The 22,809-nt window shown below is 38.5% G+C and overlaps 1 protein-coding gene across 1 annotated transcript in view; it reads left to right on the top strand.

The window, feature by feature from the left end:
* commd1 (copper metabolism domain containing 1) overlaps nucleotides 1-21,617 on the top strand; it is an 80,907-nt gene extending 59,290 nt beyond the window's left edge. The window contains exon 3 of the mRNA XM_003215208.4: nucleotides 21,288-21,617. Coding sequence (XP_003215256.1) covers nucleotides 21,288-21,395 — 108 coding nt within the window. The 3' untranslated portion in view covers nucleotides 21,396-21,617. The remainder of the gene's footprint in view (nucleotides 1-21,287) is intronic.
* The last annotated feature ends 1,192 nt before the right edge of the window (nucleotides 21,618-22,809 follow it).

Raw genomic sequence — 22,809 nt, 5'->3', positions numbered from 1 at the left:
GGGTGCCGTGCCAAAATATCTCAGCCTGCATTTAGAAACAATACACATTGACAAAATTATGATCTGTCAACTGCAAAAGGCCACCTGGGATCTGCACGCATCATCTGAAAATACATCATGCAGTCCTAAACACTTGGGAAGTGTTCAATTTGTGATTTTGTGATACGAAATCTGGCATATAAATCTTTATTAATATTCTACTGTATCTCCCTGGAGGGACTGAGAGCAGATTACAGAACACATATAAGGTGAACATTAAATGCCTTTTTACACAACAACATACAATACAGACAGGTAAAGGTAAAGGTCAACCCCCTTTTTTCATCTTGCGTCTGGAAGTAATGTTCAGCTTCTGGCCATGGGGAGGTGCTCTTGTTCCATTTTTCCATGCCTAGAAGCCTGTTATCCATAGATTCTTAGATCTGTTTCTGGCATGTTTTGCATATCTGCATGAGGCGCCCTTTTACCTTCCCACTGAGGTGGCACCTATTGATGCTTTCAAACTGCTAGGTTGGCAACAAGCTGGGGCTGACAGTCAGGAGCTCACCCTGACTCACAGCTTTGAACTGCCAGCCCTCTGGACGACAGATTTTTCCTGCAGCTAGCGGCTTAACCCACTGCATTATTATTATTATTATTATTATTATTATTATTATTATTGACACAACAACGTTGTATGACACAGCAAACAAGATAGATATGCTGGATTTCGTTTCACAAAATCACAAGTCGAACACTTCCCAAGTGTCTAGGACTGTGTGATGTATTTTAGGATGATGCGTGCAGATCCCAGTAAGGTGGCCTTTTGCAGTTGGCAGATCGTAATTTTGTCAATGTCTATTGTTTCCAAATGCCGGCTGAGATCTTTTGGCACGGCACCCAGTGTGCCCATCACCACTGGGACCACCTGCACTGGTTTCTGCCAGAGTCTTTGAAGTTCAATCTTGAGGTCCTGATAGCGGCTGAGTTTTTCCTGTTGTTTTTCTTCAATGCGACTGTCACCTGGGATGGCAACATCAATGATCCAAACCTTGTTCTTTTCCACAACTGTGATGTCTGGTGTGTTGTGTTCCAGAACTTTGTCAGTCTGGATTCGGAAGTCCCACAGTATCTTTGCGTGTTCATTTTCCACAACCTTTGCAGATTTGTGATCCCACCAGTTCTTAACTGCAGGGAGGTGATACTTGAGGCATAGGTTCCAATGAATCATTTGGACCACATAGTTGTGCCTCTGTTTGTAGTCTGTCTGTGCAATTTTCTTACAGCAGCTGAGGATATGATCAATGGTTTCATCGGTTTCCTTGCACAGTCTGCACTTTGGGTCATCAGCTGATTTTTCGATCTTGGCCTTGATTGCATTTGTTCTGATGGCTTGCTCCTGGGCTGCAAGGATCAGGCCTTCTGTCTCCTTCTTCAGGGTCCCATTCGTGAGCCAGAGCCAGGTCTTCTCTTTATCAGCTTCTCCTTCAATTTTGTCAAGGAACTTTCCATGCAGTGTTTTGTTGTGCCAGCTGTCAGCTCTAGTTTGTAGTGCGGTTTTCTTGTACTGGTTTTTTGTCTGCTGTGCTTTGAGGAGTTTCTGATTTTTGACTTCAATCAAAGCAGGTTCTTCACTTTGTTTTACATATTCTGCCAGGGCATGTTCTTCTTCTTTGACTGCTTGTTTTACTTGCAAGAGTCCTCTGCCCCCTGATCTTCTAGGCAGATACAGCCGGTCAACATCACTGCGAGGGTGCAGTGAATGATGAATGGTCATGAGTTTTCTTGTTTTTCTGTCCAAATTGTCCAGTTCCATCTGTGTCCAGTTTATAATGCCAGCAGTATATCTTATGACAGGTATGGCCCAGGTGTTTATGGCCTTGATGGTGTTGCCTCCATTGAGCTTGCTTTTGAGAATTTTTCTGACCCTTTGTGTGTATTCTTTACTGACCACAGTTTTCACATGTTCATGCTTGATGTTGTCCAGCTGTAATATGCCCAGATATTTATAGTATAATATTTATTATTATTATTATTATTATTATTATTATTATTATTATTATTATGTTTATTATGTTTATTATGTTTATTATGTTTATTATGTTTATTTGTACCCCACTTTTTCTCTCCATGAGGAGACTCAAAGCAGCTTGCACAATTTCAGCAAACTTCTGATATATTGTCAAACATATTGTCTGTTATGCTTTCCCATTTTTGCAGGAAAAAAATCAGATAATTATTGGAATGTTGTATTGTGGAGTAAACCTTGACCAAAATAGGTTGTGCCTTTTGCAAAATAGTTTGCAGTTAATGGCAAACGTGTGTGCTTTCATCAAGGATACACTGTACTTCTTTGGCGTGGGAGAGATTATAGCACAGTCCAAGCCGAACATTAAGAAGATTTTTTTTTGGCCAGCTGGAATGAACACATGGCTGCTAATCGTTATTAAAAGATTAATCCATGTTTTAGGTAAATTTATTTTCTCAAAATTCTCCTTTCATAAAGGCCCAGTTAATTATGCAAGTAAGTAGTAGGGCTCGTTCTTGTCTGACATCTGCCCAGCAGGTCAACATTTAGCCTCTTTACCTATAGTGAAATAATATTTTTTTTAATCCCCTCTTCTTAATTGTGTGCATATTAGGCTTGTAAAAGTCGTCAGTCTTGGTCAACAGTTGAAAATAACTTCCTTGTTAATTATTATGTTCTGTGCCTTGGGGATATACAGTGCCATTTAAAGACATTATTATCAGGGATGCAGGTATGTTTGCTAAACTTGGATGGCAGCAGGATTTTCTTTGACTCATTTTGGAGGGCTTAGGAATTGGCAAACCTGAGCAGGACATCAAGATTCTGTTCTTATTGGTGTGTTCTTGTCTCTTCCTTCTCACCTGCCAGGTTTCTGCGCCTGCTGCCAGCTTACTGACTGTAGATGGAGCACCAAATTTGAAGGATGTGCTAGGCATACTTGGCTTCAAGACTGCTATTTGCAGTTCATGAGGGGCTGTGAAGAGGGGCTGCGAGGGAACAGGGTGTACTAAAAGGCAAAGGCGCAACTCTGGGAAAAACAGGCAGGATGTTGAATAGGCACTGACAAGGTTTGAAGTTAACATAGAGCCAAAGTAGCAAAGGTTTTGCATTTGAGAAAGTAAAGAGAATACCTATGTTTTTGCAGTGGCTAAAATAATAGAATGTTAGAAATTATATTTTTGACTGTGTACAATAACTTCTTGTTGTTTTAAACACTTATCTTGCTGAACACATACTAAAATTAGTCCACACATACTAAAATTGAATAGCTCACACAGTCCACATTTAAACTGTTATCCTGAGGCCCCCTAACCCAATCCACAATGGACTAATTGGGGGGACAAGGGAAAAGTGAGTGGACCGGCCACACCCAGTGAACCAGGTTGCCCATGAAAGTTTAATGCAGTGGTTCTCAACCTGTGGGTCCCCAGGTGCTTTGGCCTACAACTCCCAGAAATCACAGCCAGTTTACCAGCTGTTAGTATTTCTGGGAGTTGAAGGCCAAAACATCTGGTGACCCACAGGTTGGGAATCACTGGTTTAGTGGGACTGAGGAGCTACCTGAATTGAGAAAGAGACAAAATAGGTGGCAAGCAGAAGTAGAAATAGCTTTTAGAAACATGACCGTGCTTGGGAAGTGGTTGTAATTTACATCTTTTATTCTGTCACAACCTAGGTGCTATTCACTATGTCTCAATCTTTAAATGTTAGCAGCAACCTCTTGGCATTTCTTATATTCAGGGACAAAACTATATAGCTGCTCCTGTTTGTAAATGAGAACTATGACATAACAGTCTCTGGAAGCAATGGCCTGCCACCCAAAATCACACCAAATGAAATAGTGCGACTTGAATCTTCTAGAGAGGTTTTCTTTTGGTCTTCATAGCAAATAATTTCAAAGCTCATATATAAGTTCCTAGTGGTTTTAGTAGATATCAGTCACTTTAATCTTACTTCTCAACAAACTATATAGTCTGACAATTATGCCTGCAGAACTGGCTATACATCTACCCAATTGCTTTTCAAACTTTTCAGCCCATTAGTTATTATGCTACTATTTTGCATCCATAGTACACCATTTGGGGAGCAAATACATGAAGTATTTCAAGTTTACAGAATTTGAGGAACATTCACAATATGCATGATTGCTGTAAGTTAGTAGAGTAGGGGTTCATCTATACACTGTAGAATTAATATAGTTTGACACCATTTTAACTGCCATGAATTGATGCTATAGAATCATGGGACTTGTAGTTTTGGCCAAAGAGTATTTGTGCCTCACCAAACTACAAATTCACAGGATTCCATCAGTATTGAACCATAGCAGCTAAAGTCATGTCATACTGCATTCTATTAATTCTGCCAAAAATTAACAAAGAAAATTCAGAAACAGAAAGTATTATTAACAACTTTGGACATTCACAGAATTTTGCTAATATACAGACATCCAGGCACCCTTTATGCAAATATATCTGATGAAAGACTTTGGGTGATTTATCCTGATTCAGACTTTGGGTGGTAGTGGGGCTTCCTGATGAATTGTAACTCTGTTAGTCACTTTAATTAGTCTCGGAATGTTTTTGTTTGTTTGTGTTTGTTTTGCTTCACAAAGCTACCACACCAGACCAGTATAGACCAAGATAAGTTTCCCCTGTAAAATATGGGGCCTGGCTAAGATAACTAGAATCAGACATCTTTTCCAGAAGTTGATTGGTTGAAATGTTCTGATAGTTATTCAAAACAGAGGAATGTTATGTTATGCTATGGTCTGCCATGGGGGCTTCATCAGAGCTTTCGGCATGATGTCCTTTATTAGTGGGCAATCTCTTCTAATGGCCAGTATCAAGTCTATCCAGTTTTATCAGCTAGACAAGATAAAGGGGGAAGGATGCTTCACCTCTCTAAAAATCCTGTTAATATTCTTCAGGTGGACAAACTGAAACATAATTAATTATGAAAAGCAGCTAGGACATGTCAGTGGATGTTTTCAGTATGAAACCTGAACAACCAGAGTTTGAGGGCACATTAATATTTGTCATCTACAGAGCATTTAGGAAATTGTTCCAAATATAGGAATAGCTCTGTTTGGTGGTCTAATTGAAAAAGTCTCCTGTCTGCTCTTACTTAGAATAGAACCTACACTGGATTGCAGCATATGTTTGGCCAGATTCACTATAAGCCTTTGTCAGGACCTAGGCTACAGAACACCAATAACCATGCGCAGAGGCCGGATTCTATCTAATATCTTTATTATAGGAATATATAAAGTCAATAAAAACAAGTGAAGAATATAGTTCAGAAGTAGACCTTTCAGGAAAGGTCAAATATAGTCCAGGAAAACAATGTCCAATATGTGATATTAGAGTCCAAAGTTATAATCCACTTGACCGAAACACACACTATTTGGCAAGCAATAGTGTGGGGAACTGTCCATAGTCTTTCGAGGCTTAAGGTAAATCCGAAGGAAACTGGAAAACAAGGCTTGAAACTAGGAAGCAAGGTCCGTTTTAAACGCCTCCCTCGCTCCTCTATCTCTATTATAATTGTCCTTTCGAGAAAACGGGGGAGAATTCTGCCCAAGGCTTGTTTGGCTGACTTCTTGAGGGCAAACATCCTCCAGGTGCAGGGGCTCCGTTTCTGGCTGAAACGGTGGAAATCCCATGTTTTCCTCCTCGCCTGCCACAATAGTACTAGGAACAGGACTACAAGGCCCATGAGACATCACAGCCTTTCTCAGAAATATTCAGTCACAGGACTGCATTGGCAATATTAAGAAGGAGAATGCACATCTGAGGAATAGTGACATCTCACAACTCCAGCTATGTTCAATATAAACAAAACCATAAGGAAAATGTCCCAGCTCTAAATCAGTTGTCAGGATGGAGTTTTTTTCGTAGGTACTGCTCCCCTGTTGTTCTTGCAAAGTAATCTAAACTTGAGGAACTAATTACTTGTCTCAGAATGGGCTGGTACCAGTTCCAAACTGTGTGGTTTTAGCTTGAAGGTGGGGGATTCTGCATGAGATGAATGTGCTCTGTCACTGAACTGTGACCCTTCATCGTACAAATGTAAAAAGCTAGCTGAATTTTTCTCACTCAAATGAAAGATCTGGATGTGAAATTAAACCACTTTTAATTTCACTGTTTTTGGACTTCTCTAAGTTTTTTGTAGGAACACAACATGATCTTCAGTGCAGAACAGGAAGCTAATCTGCTTCCTCACTGTGGTTTATCTGACATCCTATAATCTCTGAGGATTGCAAAATGTGCACACATTTTTTGTGACAGCATACATTATATATACAGTAGAGTCTCACTTATCCAACACTCACTTATCCAACATTCTGGATTATGCAACGCATTTTTGTAGTCAATGTTTTCAATGCATTGTGATATTTTGGTGATAAATTCGTAAATACAGTAATTACTACATAGCATTAATGTGTAATAATGAACTACTTTTTCTGTCAAATTTGTTGTATAATATGTTTTGGTGCTTAATTTGTAAAATCATCACCTATTTTGATGTTTAATGGGCTTTTTCTTAATATCTCCTTATTATTCAACATATTCACTTATCCAACGTTCTGCTGGCTCGTTTATGTTGGATAAATGAGACTCTACTGTAATGTATATACATCAGGCATGTGCCAGGCCAGTAGCAGATAGATGGAGAGTGTTTGAACTAAAACACAATGCAAAAAATTACAATATTTAAAGTGATGGACAATTTTAACCCAAACTTAACAGTATTTCAGTGGAAGACCCCCAGGTCCATCAAATCCAACATCCTTCTGCCATGCAGGAAAAACACAATTAAAGCACCCCCAATAGCATCCCCAATTATTATATCCAGCCTTTGTAATAATCATAATAATAACAAAAACAACAAAACCCCCAGCAGAGAGGGCACCTGTGTAGCCCCTGAGTGCCTTTTGCAGAGCCTCAAGGGCTCCCGGAGCACAGTTTGAGAACCGCTGACCTATAGCAGTATCTTCAATCAGGATGAATTCAGTCTGTAATTTGGGCTTATAGGGTTTTGTTTGTGTAGCCAGAGTAATTTCAAATGGGTCGGAGATATCTGGTGCTTCCATAGCACATTAATTCTTCTAATTTCAAACCATCAAAGTCCTTTTATTAGCAACAGAAACCAATGTCACAAGGTAAAATATTCGTAAGGCTGCTCCTACATAATTTGATTGCGGTAGCGCAGTGGGTTAAACCACTAAGCTGCAGAACATGCTGACCAGAAAGTTGGCTGTTCAAATCTGCGGAGCTGCTGTTGTGAACCCCAGCTTCTGCCAACTGAGCAGTTCAAAAACATGCAAATGTGAATAGATCAATAGGTATCACTTCAGCGCTCCATGTGACCGGTTCTCCATGCAGTCATGCTGGCCACATGACCTAGGAGGCATCTATGGACAACGCTGGCTCTTCATCTTAGAAATGAAGATGAACACCACCCCCAAGAGTTGGACTCGACTAGACTTAATGTCAAGGGGAAACCTTTACCTTTTTTTTTTTTTTTACATAATGTTATAAAATACTCCCAGTGAATAGATTCATCCCACAGTGCTTAAAACATTACCCCCTCCTGCCACACACATGCACTATTACCTCTCTATAGATATACATGATAGCCTTTCATTTTTTATATATATTTGATATCTCCAATAGGTGCAAAAGTATGTAGACAAAAGCGGGTGCGCTTGCAAATTGCATTCTGTCTCCACTCTTGAGTATAAAAACATGGCATCAACCTGACCTCATATTGTCTTTCTGAATTAAAATATCAATTGGAACACTTTAGTTTTCCTACTTCTTCAAATTGTGGTTTAGTTCTCAAAAGTGTCATGTCAAGAGAGAAAGAAAGATATCATAAAGTAGCACGGAATATGCATGTTAAAACAGTGCTTACATAAATCTTGGTTCTTCTTTGTGGCTTCTGTGAATTTACATGAATTGGGGTTCTGCAACTGTTCAAACCACTTCAGAACTTTCTATAGCTCTAAATGTATTATTATTATTATTATTATTATTATTATTATTATTATTATTATTGACACAACAACATAGTATGACACAGCAAACAAGATAGATATGCTGGGTATTATTATTATTATTATTATTATTATTATTATATCATGACACAGCAAACAAGATAGATATGCTGGATTTCGTATCACAAAATCACAAGTTGAATACTTCCCAAGTGTCTAGGACTGTGTGATGTATTTTCAGATGATGCGTGCAGATCCCAGTAGGGTGGCCTTTTGCAGTTGGCAGATCGTGATTTTGTCAATGTCTATTGTTTCCAAATGCCGGCTGAGGTATTATTATTATTATTATTATTATTATTATTATTATTATTATTATTATTATTATTATTATTATTGAGATGCATTTGGAAAAACATGAGTTCTCCCTTCTGCTCCACCAACCCCACCCATCATGTATTTATACTGTCCAAGATTAGATCCAATGCTGCTATAATGAAACGCTCCTGTGACTTCATGTAAAGCAATAGTCTGTATGCAGGAATTGTATCCCACCAGGAGTAGACTTCAGATGCATACATACATACAATGTTGACTCTCTAACCCAGAGATGTCAGACATGTAGTTTCGGCCTCCAACTCCCAGAAGCCCTAACCAGCTTGTCCAATGACTGGGAATTCTGGGAGCTGAAGTCCCTAACACCTGGAAAGCCACAAGTCTGACCCCACTGATCTAACCATTGTCACAGCAGAACCCGTGTGTGCCGTGTTGTTTGAAAGCTTTAAAAGAGAAAGGAAGGCAAGGCAACCTGGATACATTGTTTAAAAAGTGATGCAAGAAATGTCTATTTTGCCAGAAGCAACAGTGGATCATTTTAACTCTAAAGTATGTTTGTTGATCTAAAAGGGAGTAGCTCTCCAAATGCTCATTTCAGCTTTGAAAGCACCAGCTTTCGTGCTCTGCCAGCAGGCTTTTGTATATATCTCCTTTTGTATTCATATTTATTTTAATACAGTTTTGTTCATACCCAAACTGTTTAATCATGATCTTTGGCTTAAAAACAAAGACAACTATCTGAGGGTGGAAAGGAGGGATGAATTGTTCATTGAATCCCTATCTGTAACCACTCGCCCAGAAATCTCTTAAATACAGGAAGCAACAGTGGTTTGGGAGTGATAATTTTCCATCTTATAAAGAAATCTAGTCTTCTTGCTGTAAACTTTTTACACTACCATATAAAATCCAAATTATCTTCTGGATTATATGACAGTGTAGACTCATATAATCCAATTCAAAGCAGATAATGCGGATTATCTGTTTTGATAATTTGGATTATCTGGCAGTGTAGAAGGGGCTTGTGTGTCCTTCAGCAAGTCACACTCTTTCAGCCTTAGAAGAAGGCAAAGGCAAGCCCCTTCTGAAGAAATCTTGCAAAGAAAGAGGCAAGCATAAGTCATTGGAGGCACAAAACAAAAAATAAAATTTGCTTTGCAGAGAAATTTCTTTTACTCCTTTTTCCAACTTTTACATCATGTACCATTGTAAGGTCATGTGTTAAATTTAAAGTGGTGCAGATTGTGTAGGGTTTTTCTTTCTTTCTGGAAGATATGTGAACATTTATTTTGATAAAGATTTTAATGATGTAATCAGAAAACTGGGTATTAAATATGGCACAAGTAATTTACTCTCATAAATTCTGCAGCAAAATCCTTGCCCCAACAATCATGCAGTGATCTAGTGAACTAATATATGCACTCTTGGTCCCATGATTGCTATTATTCTCATCATACATGTTAATGAATGAAAGAGGATGGTCCCTCCCTCTCATAATGGCATGAGTATTTCATATGCTCACAGGACTCCTTGTTAAAATGCTTGGCTTCCAACTTTTCAGGTTTGTGTCTGCAATTAGCAATACTAGCATAGACTCCTACCTGCATTGGAAGAATGGGAAGCACTCTTCCTTTTCAAACAACCCTCTTGTTCCTCCGGGTAGAGCAGAATGTGTGAGGAGAGAGTAACCATGAGTGTATGCTCTTATGTGGTACAACATTTATCTAGCTTATCTAACTAAACAAAGACTTAGTGGTATTTGTCACCCTTGTGACTTCTGATTAGGATGCCACATTTTACCCTTTCTTTCTCCAAGAAGGTATTTTTGTTGTTTTAGTAAGAGAACAGCAAAGAGCTGAGAAATAATTTGAAAAAGACACACAGACACCCTTCCCCCTGGACAGCTAGTGAGAGAAATAACTAACAGATGGGATCAATGAGGCCAAGGGAGAGTAGCATCCTTGATTTTGTGTTTGTTTTGGTAAAGAATTTAAATGTCTCCTAGGAGGCTATTTTTGCTGCAGTGAAGGAAACTTCTAGTACAAACCAGTGAGTTTTAGAAAAAAAGAAAAAACAGGCATGTCATTTTGTAAATACAGTGGTAAACAAGAGGAAAAATGAACTCAATGGCATATATGAGTGATGATTTTAAAATGGTAAAAGGAAGCTAGCATAATTGAGTATAACACATAATTGAGTTTTCATGTTCTAGGCCAAAGGATGTCATCAAAGCTAAGGAGGGCATAATTGCCTTATTCATCTTCATTTGCTCCAAAATGCAGTGGACAAATATTCACTCAACTGTTCCTTTTCAGGAGTTCTATGTTATTCATCATGTTAGTTATATTTCAAAGAATAAATAAATCTTAAATATAAAAATAACCTCTTCCTGGTTGTATTGTGTCTAAACATAGGTAAATATTGACACTGAATTCTTGCATAGCCATTGTTTTTAAACGAGTTCAACCCCATGTGATCATGGAAGGCAATTGTCTATAGTATTTGATCCTGTTTTCCAAGTTCTTGTTGGTTCTGGTCCAATTTGCATACTACAAGCAATAGGAGAACATTAACGATAACACAGAGTCATTCACAGGAACCAGCATGTATTGTGTTTCTTCCACAATACAGTTCCAAGGAAATGAAAAGCTGTTGTAACAGAAAGGCACATTTCTTCTGCTTTAATTATTTGAAATGGTATCATATCTGTATATGGCTATTTGTTGTAAGCCACCCCGAGACTTTTTGGAGAGGGGGTGGGATATAAATAAAGTTTATTATTATTTATTATTATTATGGCTGGACCTTTACTTTCAAAGGAGTTAGGGATGCAGGGTCTCCATGAAGGTAAAACTGCAGCTATCATAGCCTCCTCACCCCACCCCAATCTCCATATTCAATACGTTTACTGACTCTCTGAGCCCAGAACTCGCTATTGTGTGTGCCCATTCCCATAAGGGGTCCTGCCTTCACTGAACAGTCCTTCCCTTGTTTGTTTGTTTTTTGGGGGTTTGGAGGGAAAGGGACTGCACTGCCCACTTCTGCCTCCCCATCTTCTCCACCTTCGCCTACTAACTGGAGTGCAAAGGCTGCCACTACTCTTCCAAACCAGAAGCCTATGGTATTTTGGATTTCAGAAAACTTGTGTCTGCTTATATGTACATAATGAGATATCTTTGGAGAACCCAAAACTCATTTTTGTTTCACATACACCTTATAAACATAGCCTTTTAGCACTTTTCAGTATGAAACATTTACACATTGAACCGTCAGAAAGCAAAAGTGTCACTGTCTCAGCCATCCTTCTAGACAGTTTTAGAGTATTAAGGATTTTGGAATTCTGAATAAGGGATGTTCAATAAGCAGCAATCACTCAAACAAGAATGAAGTCTAGTTCATGCATTCCTTTATTTGAAAGATCTGGCTCACTTTCCACTTTGCACTTCAATCTTGGCTGCTATGCAGACACTACAGATGTAAACAAGACCTCCCTTTATGCCTCTAAGGGTGTTTCTTGTTTTCTTAGAAGAATACATTCTCCCTTTATTTGAATTTCAGAGGAGGGAACTGTGCCTAAGAAAGCTGTAGAAAATTCATGGATCAACATAAGTCAACAGGCAACTTGGAAGTGCATCCATACACACACACAGTATTACTGTCCACTTCATGGTCTTTCTGTGTTATCATTGCCAGTACTGTGAACTCATGAGGAGGCTATTTTAACAGTTTTTATTTCTCCAGCTTTAAAAAAACTAGCAGATCTAAATGAATTATGAATGAAGAGTGTCCTAGCAACAAGGAGCTATTCATAGTGGATATGACAAAACACTCTTGTTCAATAAGGAAGAGAAACATTAGATCACCAATTTATTTATTCCAATTATTTATTAGTTCCTTTTCAGCATCAATGTCTCACCAAACAACAAACGCACACACAAAATAGAAGCAATGGAATATTAGGAAGAGCATATCAGTATAAAATGTGCATGTCTAAATGAATGAAGGGAAAGACTAACTTAGGAAAATAGTAATAAAATGCAAATAACAACAACTATACATTTTATTTGTTTCTCACCTCTCCTAATGGCTCAAGGCAGGATATGGCAAAGTCAAAACATATCAACATAAAATGCATACAATAAAGTACATATATCGAAAGACACCATTATTTAAAAAATTCACCAAACACGGGGCACAAAGATCAACATATAGCAGCAATAGGATACAATCCAAAAGTCATGATTCAGAGTTGACTGGGTAGGCTTGCTGAAAAAAGATGGGTCTTCAGCTGGGTCTTTCAATTCTGACAGCCTGTTGAGCTGTTGGAGCTCTTCTAGCAGGTCATTCCACAATCTTGGAGCATCCAAAGAAAAGGTCGCTAGTCGGATTCTGGTTGGCTGGATTAAGCATTCCCCAGAGGACCTCAGTGTCCTAAGGGGCAGACTGTGCAAGAGAAGATGCTCCTGTAGGTAACCTGAACCCAAACCATGTCAGATTTCAAACACTTTGTAGTTTGCCTGGAAACTATTTGGTAATCAGTGGAGTGACTTCAGTATGGGTGTGATGTGATCACTCCTAAATGTCCCTATAAACAATCTGTTTTGAACATATTGGAGTTTCCAAACTAATGCTTTCCTGGATGCTAGAACTGAAGAGGCTCAATGATTGTTAACGAAAAAACAGTTCCACAAAAACGAACTGCCTTATCTTGCATTCTGGTCAGCCAAACCAATTCTGTTGATGGCTATATGGATAGGATGTTCAAAATAGATTCTGGATATTTATTAGCAAGACCTGACTATGTGAAGTTGATCTTATCCACTTTGATATTTACTATTGCATCAGCATTTTTGAGAGGAGATGAGTGTTGTCATGTTTTATAGGAGCTCTGTTTCCCCTTCCAGGAAGGTTTGCTATGTCTGAAATGGGTAGGACAGCCTGCATCTGGATCCAAGAAGCAAATCAGGGATGCTGCAACCTATTACCCAACAATTTCCCTAAATTAGTTGAATGAAGTGTCCTCGTCTTGAAGCTGAAGCAACCTGGAACGGTGATTGTAGGAGACCTCATATTCAAGACATGGAGTTGTTTAGAACTTGATAGCTTCCTTGTTATAAATTGTCATCAGATCCAATTTGTATACCATCCAGGGAATCTAAGATTTGATCTCTCTCTCTCAGTCGTATAGTCGTTTCCGATTCTTCGTGACCTCATGGACCAGTCCACGCCAGAGCTCCCTGTCGGTCGTCGCCGCCCCCAGTTCTTCAAGGTCAGGCCAGTCACTTCAAGGATACCATCCATCCATTTCGCCCTTGGTCGGCCTCTCTTCCTTTTTCCTTCCATTTTCCCCAGCATCATGATCTTTTCCAAGCTTTCCTGTCTTCTCATGATGTGGCCAAAATACTTCAACTTTGCCTCTAATATCCTTCCCTCCATTGAGCAACCGGGCATTATTTCCTGGAATATGGACTAGTTGGATCTTCTTACGATCCAAGGAACTCTCAGGATTTTCCTCCAGCACCAAAGTTCAAAAACAAAGATTTGATCTAGTTAAGAAATTAAGGGTGTTCAGCCAAATGAGCTGGCCCAAAAACCAGATTGCCATGCAGACTTGCACTTCTATCAGAGTGGTCTCAGAAAGGACCCAGACCAGCCAGATAGCTTAGAAAATGTAGGTTATACATACACAATTAGAATCTTTGTTTCCCTGAGCACTCACCTGTCAATAAACACATTAAAATCTGAAAGACAAGAACAGAGGCAGAACATCTGGTGGGGGAAGGGGATCATGATAGACCACTGCAGTTTCCATATTGCCCTAACAGACATCTGAGGTGGGCAAAGCCAGTAGAGATTGCATCTTTGCATCTCATCCAACCAAATCTCTTTGAGTGCCATACCAGCCAAGGTACAGTTCAGCCTCAGCAGCCAATTTGCTGGTCTAATTCAGCAAATCCTGTCAAAACTGGAAGAGTAAGACAATGACAATGATGGCGCCCAAGACCACTTGGGTACTGTGAATTGAGAGACCGCTTACTCCACATTTTAATACCATATGCAGCAGTCTCCTGGTATCTTTCCCCTAGGAAACTGCCAATTCATTCTTTTAATATCTGTTTTTATGTTAATGTTTAGGTTTGTTCTAAATATTAATGGTTGAGGAAGAAATCCATTTAAAATCATCTTGGTGATTTTTCATAACTAGCTGCTGAAGAATAGGTACCGCGTATGCTGACCTGTTTTTTCATTGAGGACCAACATAGTATTTGTTATTGTGAAATACTAGTTGTGAAAAGGCATGCTTGTGATCTTCATCAGTCATTTATTGTAATGGGCTTGTACAAGAACAACAGCCAGTGAATTGTGCTTATGGTGAACTTGGACACATTTCTAATTTTTTTGTATGTAATGCTTTGCACACAGCAACGAGCTCAATCTGAAAAGGTTAAAATGCATTCTGCACTAGTAAATAATAATCCTCTGATTTAGCAGCTATAAAATAATGGATTGAAAAATTTCAGGAACTTAATATCATAAAAGCAGTGAAATTAAATTTGCTACAGTGTACCAAATGGAAAGCTTTCCTTTTGTACTTGGACCTGCTCCAATTCTTTCAATCCTTTCTATTTAATCTGCAGTAGTTTAGGCTTGGTTCTTCATTAGTAAAATTAAAGAAAAATTCCTCTTGAAGGATGGGTAACTATTCCCCTCCTACTGCAACATGACAGAGAAGCTGTTCATCTCTTCCAAATCATGTAAAATCCAAACAAGGGAAAGCCAAGGTACATGTTGCGCAACAAATGCTTTTTCTCCTTCCATTGTTTTGTTATTGCTGCTGGAAATAAATAATTGACATTAGAGATGTTAAGTGACAATATTTGTGAAGGTAACTACATAAGAAGTAGTCACCTGTTGGTTGTTGTTATTGTTAAGAATTTAATGCTCGTGAAACCAATAGAACCAATATGATTGGTCTCATTTTGTTAGATATTATACAGTTTTTCTTTGGAGATCACACATTGCTTTGTGCCTCATAGGATAATACCAGACATCCAATAACTTTTGAGTCCCACAATGTCATTGAATTATTGTGGAGGCAATATTATGAGAAGTCAACACACCATGCTTATGCTAGTTTGTAATGCATTAGTCTGCCTCTTTTATTTGGTATGAAATGAGCAAATTTGGGAAATCTGTGGCAGTTCTTGCTGTCATTTTACTAAATTGTGTTCCTTTAGAAAATACTAAAACATCAAGAATAAAGTTTTCTCAGAGAGATACTGTAACACTGATCCATGTCTTTAGACTTCGTATTGTAGTAATGCATATATTATTTTGAGAGACTACATTACTTACAGGTTTTGACATCACTTTGTAATCGTACCATTGGAACTGCAACTAGATCTGGGAAATCCTGCAAAAGGAGGAGATGGAATCTTAACTGAACAACAATCCATACGGTTTTGGGGGGCATAGCTACATATTCAGGGCTGGGGCTTTTCACTCCTCAGACAAGATAACTAATATTCCTACTACTTGGTACAATTAGACGGAGTCAAAACCAACTTCTTTAAGCAGGAAATGGTTATAGCAAAAGTACAGCATTCAAAAGGGCAAAAAAGTTGATATGCACCTCCAGTTATCCACACTTACAAATATCCATTTAGCTGGCTATCATCCTGCCATATCAGTTATGATAACGTGCACTCACATGTTGCAGGGCCAGAGCCATGTGATTAAAAAGCTGTTGAATCAGACATAATCATCCTGCTGTAGATATGCTACTAGTAAAGGACAAAACGAAAACTTTGTAAGGACCTCATCAGATGGCTGCTAGGCTCTATTTCCATGCGCTGCAGAAACAGAGCCGCACGGGAATCCCATGGATGCCATACTCTAAGTGGTAGAAAGTGGGAGAAAGTGAGGGGAAAGACATGGTATGTGGATGGCTGGCCGGACAGTTTCTTCCACTTTTCCCCACTTTCCAGACCCTCATGGGATGAGGTCTTCTGATTCCTCTAAAAACACAGCCATTGTTTTATATTATTAAATTCTAGAACTTAGGGGGATTTGAATTTCAAGGCACAAGACTGAGATTTTGGTATATGGGATTACATTTTTTTTTTTACATCAAACCTATCTGTGCTGTAAATTTTTGGAGAGAAAGAGTCAGTCACAGTGTTTTCAATCCAGCTGGGGTGGAAAATACATCTAATTTTCATTGGGAATGTGAGTGGCTTGAATGTCCAGCCCAATTCATTTACCACTATCCTGAGATGAGCTTTCCAAGCAGTTTTCTTTCTTCCAAATGCCAGGTTATTGTTCAGCATCCTGACAGGCTAAAGGCCTACGGGCACTGTACTGACCTTGGGGGTGATCCAAATGTAAAACCTTTTCTATTAAATCAGTAGAGACAACACAATCCAAAAGAGCACTTGCTTAATCTCACACACCAGAATTAGATGGTGATACCTTTCTGCAGCGCCCCATGCCTTCCCTGGGAGAAATGCAAACTCCAGACGAAAATACCAGCTTAAGAAGGATTTTAATGTCTAGAATTGTACCTCAGAGCTCTTAAATTTAGTTGTTTTTTCACAGGCACAATAGTTGTAAACATTGGCATACTGGAACAATTTTACACTGTGAGTAATGAAATAAAATATCTTTTAAAATTAAACCGAAAGCAAAATAGACTGCATCAGGCAACTTTGGAGAAAAGCTTGGAAAAATAATGCTTGCTGAGGTAATTGTTATTTTTCAACATTCGCAGTTTTTGGAAAATTGAGAAGGAAAAGGAAAACTGAAAATGAAAAGGTGCACTCTGGGCATTTCTCACTTGTTTAGTTTGTTAACCAACAATAAATTGTGAGTTCTACTGAATCTCTTCTACAAAGGAGGATCTTTCGGTCTTGTGTAAGTATGAGGTGAAGCATATGGAGCTATGGCCTGATAAGAGTCCCAGGTGCCTAGAATATTATTTTGCAAAGCACATCTGTGTCCTTTCAAAGTAATGTCAGATGTCACTGGGAAAATGTGGAAGGCTAGGAAACTTGGCAAGAAATGGAAAGATCCATTTTGAAGGGTTTGATAAGAAACACACTTCACCGTACTAAAGCAGACTGCACTTATCAATCTTGGAAAGCAGAGTTGACAGGACTGACTAAAATAGCTTTCACATTTTCTAGTCTCCCCTAGAGGCTGGGCTGTGAAACAAGGCTTTTATTGAAAGCTTACATTTAAAAAAATCATATGCTTGTAGTTCTATGTAAATATTTTATCTGTGTGCCTTTATATGCTCTGGTTTGTTTATTTATCTAAATATGTATATCCTGTCCTATATCAAAAGATCTCAAGATAATGTACAGTAAAATCAAATCCAACCATTTAAGGCAATTCAACCATTCTAGAAGAATAAAAGATGGTTGAGATTGTTTAACACCTTTTTAAGCAATATGATATTGAAACATGACTATTTAAAATCATATACATGTGCAAATTGGATAAAACCATTAGATTCCCATAAATACTTTTTTTATAAAGGAATGATGTAACTTGGGCTTGGTTCTGTAATGAAGCCAGAACAGGTATCGCTTAGGCTCCCAAGGGAGGATATTCCAAACTTAAAGACACAGCCGGAAGCCACCAAGACAAGAATAAAAAAGATGGCCGCTAGGCAGTGGGGGTGCCTTCTGCCTCCATAGCAATTTAGGGGGTGATTGTGTAGTCCATACCCAGTGCTGATCCAACATAAGGCAAACAGGATCAGCTCCACAGTATAGGTCAGTGCAGATCCAGTTTTCATCTTACTTCATGTCAAAACCCGGATGAGTTAGGAAAGATGCAGAAAAGCTGATTGAGCAGGCTTTCTTAGAATTGATCTTATACTTATCCAATACTATACCCATGGTCACATACAAATTTCTCAGGTAAAAAGGAGTAGCAAGTGTAAAAGTCCTGGATGTATAGTCACCATAGAGACTTCTCCATTACAGGTATAAATATCACAGACAAAATGAATCCATTTTCCTTAAAAAAAAAAAAATTGCTTGAAGAGCAGCAGTAAAAACAAACAGTCTTCCCAATTTTCTTTTTAAAAAAAACAACCTTTCCAATTTTAATTTGACTATACCCTTACATTTTTTGAGGTTACATTCTTCTTTAAATTGTTCTTTAAAATGCAGTCTTTAAAATCTTGAAAGTAGCCTTAAAGTTTCCCAGATTAATGCAGAAACAATTCCAGCTGTAAAGAAATAATTAAAGAGAGTGAGATCACAGGCTTGTTGTCGTACATAGGCTTTTGTACAGTAGCATAAGCTTTATGGAACTTTCCCACATTCCCCAGCATTTTTCTCACATTTGGCTTGTACAGTCTCTGCAAATTTAGTGAGGTTCTGGACCCATATGAGTGATCTGTGCCCTCCCCTTCTCCAGAAAGAGAATCACTAGCTAAAACATGCTGCAGTTCCAATGATTATCATTGCTGATTTTCATTTCACTCTCACCATCCTCCATGAAGGAATGTCAGTCCAGGATCATCTCACTCAGAAATCATAAGAAATGCAATTTTGGGTGGGCTTGTTGGTTTTAGAGAAATGTCACACAAAACATGATCTCCATAGGCAATGTGCTTTTATTTGGAATGGAAATGATGCTGCCTACAGATACTTCTTAACTGAGGTTAGTACTCCAAAATTTGCATGAGAAAATCCCCTTATGCAGAAATATGGGTTTGATGTTTCAGCAACAGACTTCTTCACCATAACTTTCATTTATCACATCTTTCCCGAAAGCACAAAATGGTTATTTCCACACATACTTTCAGTGCATGTTGACTTTTTGAGAGATATAATCTGCCCCAAAGGTCATCTGGGGGACATTTACTCCAACCATCCAAAACCCAACTGGGGTTTCATCCATGGATTCGAACACCCATGAATACTGGAGCCAAACTCCAGCAGATACCATACTGTATGTTTCAGGAAGTATGGTTTGTGTGTGTGTGTATACACATACGCATATTTATCTTTTTTTTTTTTCAGTACAGAGCATTTGGAAGTAATATATAATGTTTTCCCATTCTCTCCTTTCTCCCTACTCCTACCCAAACATGCTGGTAATTTTTTCAACACACTTTCTCAAAATAAGAAATATTTATTGCCAACATTGTTGCTTTACCTGGGCTAGTACTCTGACAAAATATAGGCATGCTGTGGATGGTTCACACTGTTGTAGCTTAGCAAGCAACTAAGGACTTTTCTGATATATTTTTTTTGACATTTCAGAGGACGAGGGATTTGATGGGTTTAAAAGCGAAGAGTTGGGCAGTATTAGGAGAAAATTGCAGCCATATGAGGCAGATGTTTTGGATTCCAGTACTCGTTCCCAGACGATAAGAGAAACAAGGGAAAGTGAAAGTCCCAGGTCCCCTGGGAAATGGCCTTCATCTGACAGGGAGTTTTCAAGAAGACCTAGATTAGGCTTGAGAACAGAGGAAGTGAAAAATAGACTAATTAGATACTCTGAGAGAATCCATGAGAAGACCTTGAAGCCCAGGTGCGTTCAACATGATCTCATGGCTACTTGGTCAGGCTTAAATTAAAGAGTGCTGGCTTCCAGCCTTTCAAAGGAGACAATGTTGCCATAGGGATGGCTGGCTCTCCTGTCTCTGCTCTGAAGTCCATGATTCAAGTATTCTCGTTTCCTGTCTTGGTTAATGTCTTTGCTTCCTTGAAGGGTTTACTTTGGAAAAGTTCTTGCTTTCATGTTTACGGATTTATGTTTGAAGTACTGCTGTTTATTGTGATTCTCTTGGTTTTATGTACTTTGGCATTTTTGGATTACTGCTATTTTGTATTCCCTTTACTGCTGATCCCTTTGGAAATGCCCTTTTCTCATTTATACCTGCTTTCTTCAATAAACATTTTAGATAGAACTACTGGACTCTAGTGTGGTGCTGGATAAAAAAGTGTTTTCAGTGCTAGAGTTCAACACACACATTTTTTAATTTCAAGCTGTGCTTTTTGAGCAGTGTTAAAGTTACTCTGGTTTTCCTTAAAGTCTTTTCAGGGGTTGAATGAATTACCGGGGGGGGGGAGGGGGGGTAGTAAAGATGGATACAACTCCCTGATTGATAGCTTGTCTATTTTCATATACAATCCTTACAAGAAAATATTAAGATTATTTGGGGTGTAACACCAATAGCTCAGTCAAAAAGATGGTTCAAAAGGCCAGGCCAATACTGCATGTACTAAACTACTTCCTAAGGATCCAGGGATCTCTATACCTTCTGTGGTATGTAATGCAAATGTCCAGGGCATTCTTCAATAGGTAAATGCAAGTATAAAACAATCATCAGAATGTCAACAGTTTACAAATGCATTTGCTTTATAGAAATGTTGCCCTTCAAAATATGCAAGAAGCTTTCTCAGAATTTATGACTAGTCAAGAAAACTAGCCGGAAAGTGTGCCTGCATATGTGACACACCACTGACAAACTTGTTTGTCTTTTAAAGTTTTACAGGACTGCTATTTCTTCTTTCTGGGGATGGAAATGGTGAGGGGCTAACGTGGCTTTGAAATAATTATCAGTGTTGATTATTTTCCTTCTGACAGTTTTCTGCTTCTAATCTTCAAAAAACACTTTTCTAAACCAAAAAGAACTGAAACAAACTTCCAAAATATTATCTCAACAATGCTTCTCAGGCCCCTTTCACACAGTTGAGTAAAATCCCACATTTTCTGCTTTGAACTGGAATATATGGCAGTGTGTACTCAGATAACCCAGTTCAAAGCAGATATTGTGGGATTTTCTGCCTTGTTATTCTGGGTTATATGACTGTGTGGAAGGGCCCGCAGTCTCTCTGTAATTAAGTCCGTAGTAGTGATCGCAGTGATAGTTTTATTAATGTTGTGAACAAATGCTCTAAAACTCCCCTTCTTCTTTCATTTCAGGAATCTGAATTTTTGACCGTAGAATTTGATGAGGTGAAGTTGAATCAAATGATGAAGAAGCTCTCCAAAATCGAAGAAAGTATTACATCTTTAACTCAAGCATCCTAGTTTTTTAAAATTAATAAATGTCTCACTCAAAATAACATTGAAAAGGTTCATGCCTATTGATTGTTTTTACATTTGTTGCAACGGTATTTTGTATCTTCTATTATGCCAAAATCCAGATAATGCAGACAAAAAAGTAACTTGTCAGCTCAAGTAAGTGAACCTCATTATAAATTCTTTCCTTTCCTTTTACATTCTAAATAAATATGATTTGTGAATCCACAACTATTTGAATTTTTTTGTCAGACAGTGAGGAAGTATCAGGGAAATGAAACATCTGTATTTTGTCACTTCATGCACACTGTTCAGAATTTCATGCTAGAAATAATTCTCCAGACTAACGGATTTAATTCTGATCAAGATCAAAGGAACAGCAGAGTGAATGTTCATCATGAACCATTCCAATCTCAGAATGCCTTTGCTGAATATTACAGGTCTTACGGAAAATATATGTATTTGAAAAAAAATTAAATATGCAAGCAAATGAACTCCAGAGATTCTTGATGATTATAGTATTGTTGCTTACTTTCTGAACTAGGATTTGATCCTGGTTGTTTTAATAAAAAATTTGAGTCGCCTTTCCTCACCTTTCCCTTGAGCATCTTCTTAAACATTTTAGCTAGTGCATTCCAAGTGTTTGGTTTTACTTTTGCATTTGCTTTGTCTCATGGTGCCAGGCCCAAGAGGGGAAAATGTGTTCCCATCCTCATATGTTATTCGGTTCCTGATTATTTTGAAAATAGCTTGCATGCTGTTTGCTGTGGCCTAAGAAACAAGGAGCAGCTGGATACCTTAAGGCAAAGCATAGAATTAAAATGTCTTACCTTGCTAAAACAAACATGGGATGGCAGTGGCACACTGAGAGCTGGGAAGGATTTTAATATCTCTGGTGCTACATAAAATTACATTAGGTGCCTTTAGAATAGAGGTGGGGAATCTGTGCCCCCTTCCAGAACTACAGGATTACTACTAATTAGGCTGCCAAGTAGTTTTTTAAAATTAATAAATGCAAGTAGACAAATGATGTGAATCAGCATCTTTGGGGGTTGATAGGAGTGTGATGATGCAGGATGCATATTCCACAACCTGCCAAACAGCTGAGATGCAGACTGTGAAGATTAGGGTTTAAAGAAGTGACAATAATGTTTGATGGGTGGGGTATTCAGCTAACTGCCACTGGCTCTCTATACAGCTGCAGCACCAGTTCCTGGAGTGAAGCATACAGAGATGAGACCAACAGCTGTTTGCATGGCTATGGTGGAAGATGTAGCACAAAGTAAGATTGTGTGTCTTGGGGCAAACCTCTACAGTTGCAGATAGTGTTTGTTGGGAGACTTTGTTGAGCTAAGTTTGGGGCAAGGCTGTTTCTTTGTGTTCATTGGGTAGAGGCTTGCTTCCTTATGAGGGTTCTGTTCTG

This window comes from Anolis carolinensis, chromosome 1 (genome assembly GCF_035594765.1).
Source record: "Anolis carolinensis isolate JA03-04 chromosome 1, rAnoCar3.1.pri, whole genome shotgun sequence".
Lineage (NCBI taxonomy): Eukaryota > Metazoa > Chordata > Lepidosauria > Squamata > Dactyloidae > Anolis > Anolis carolinensis.
The sequence above is the reverse complement of the archived record's forward strand: the minus strand, read 5'-3'. Positions and strand labels throughout refer to the sequence as shown.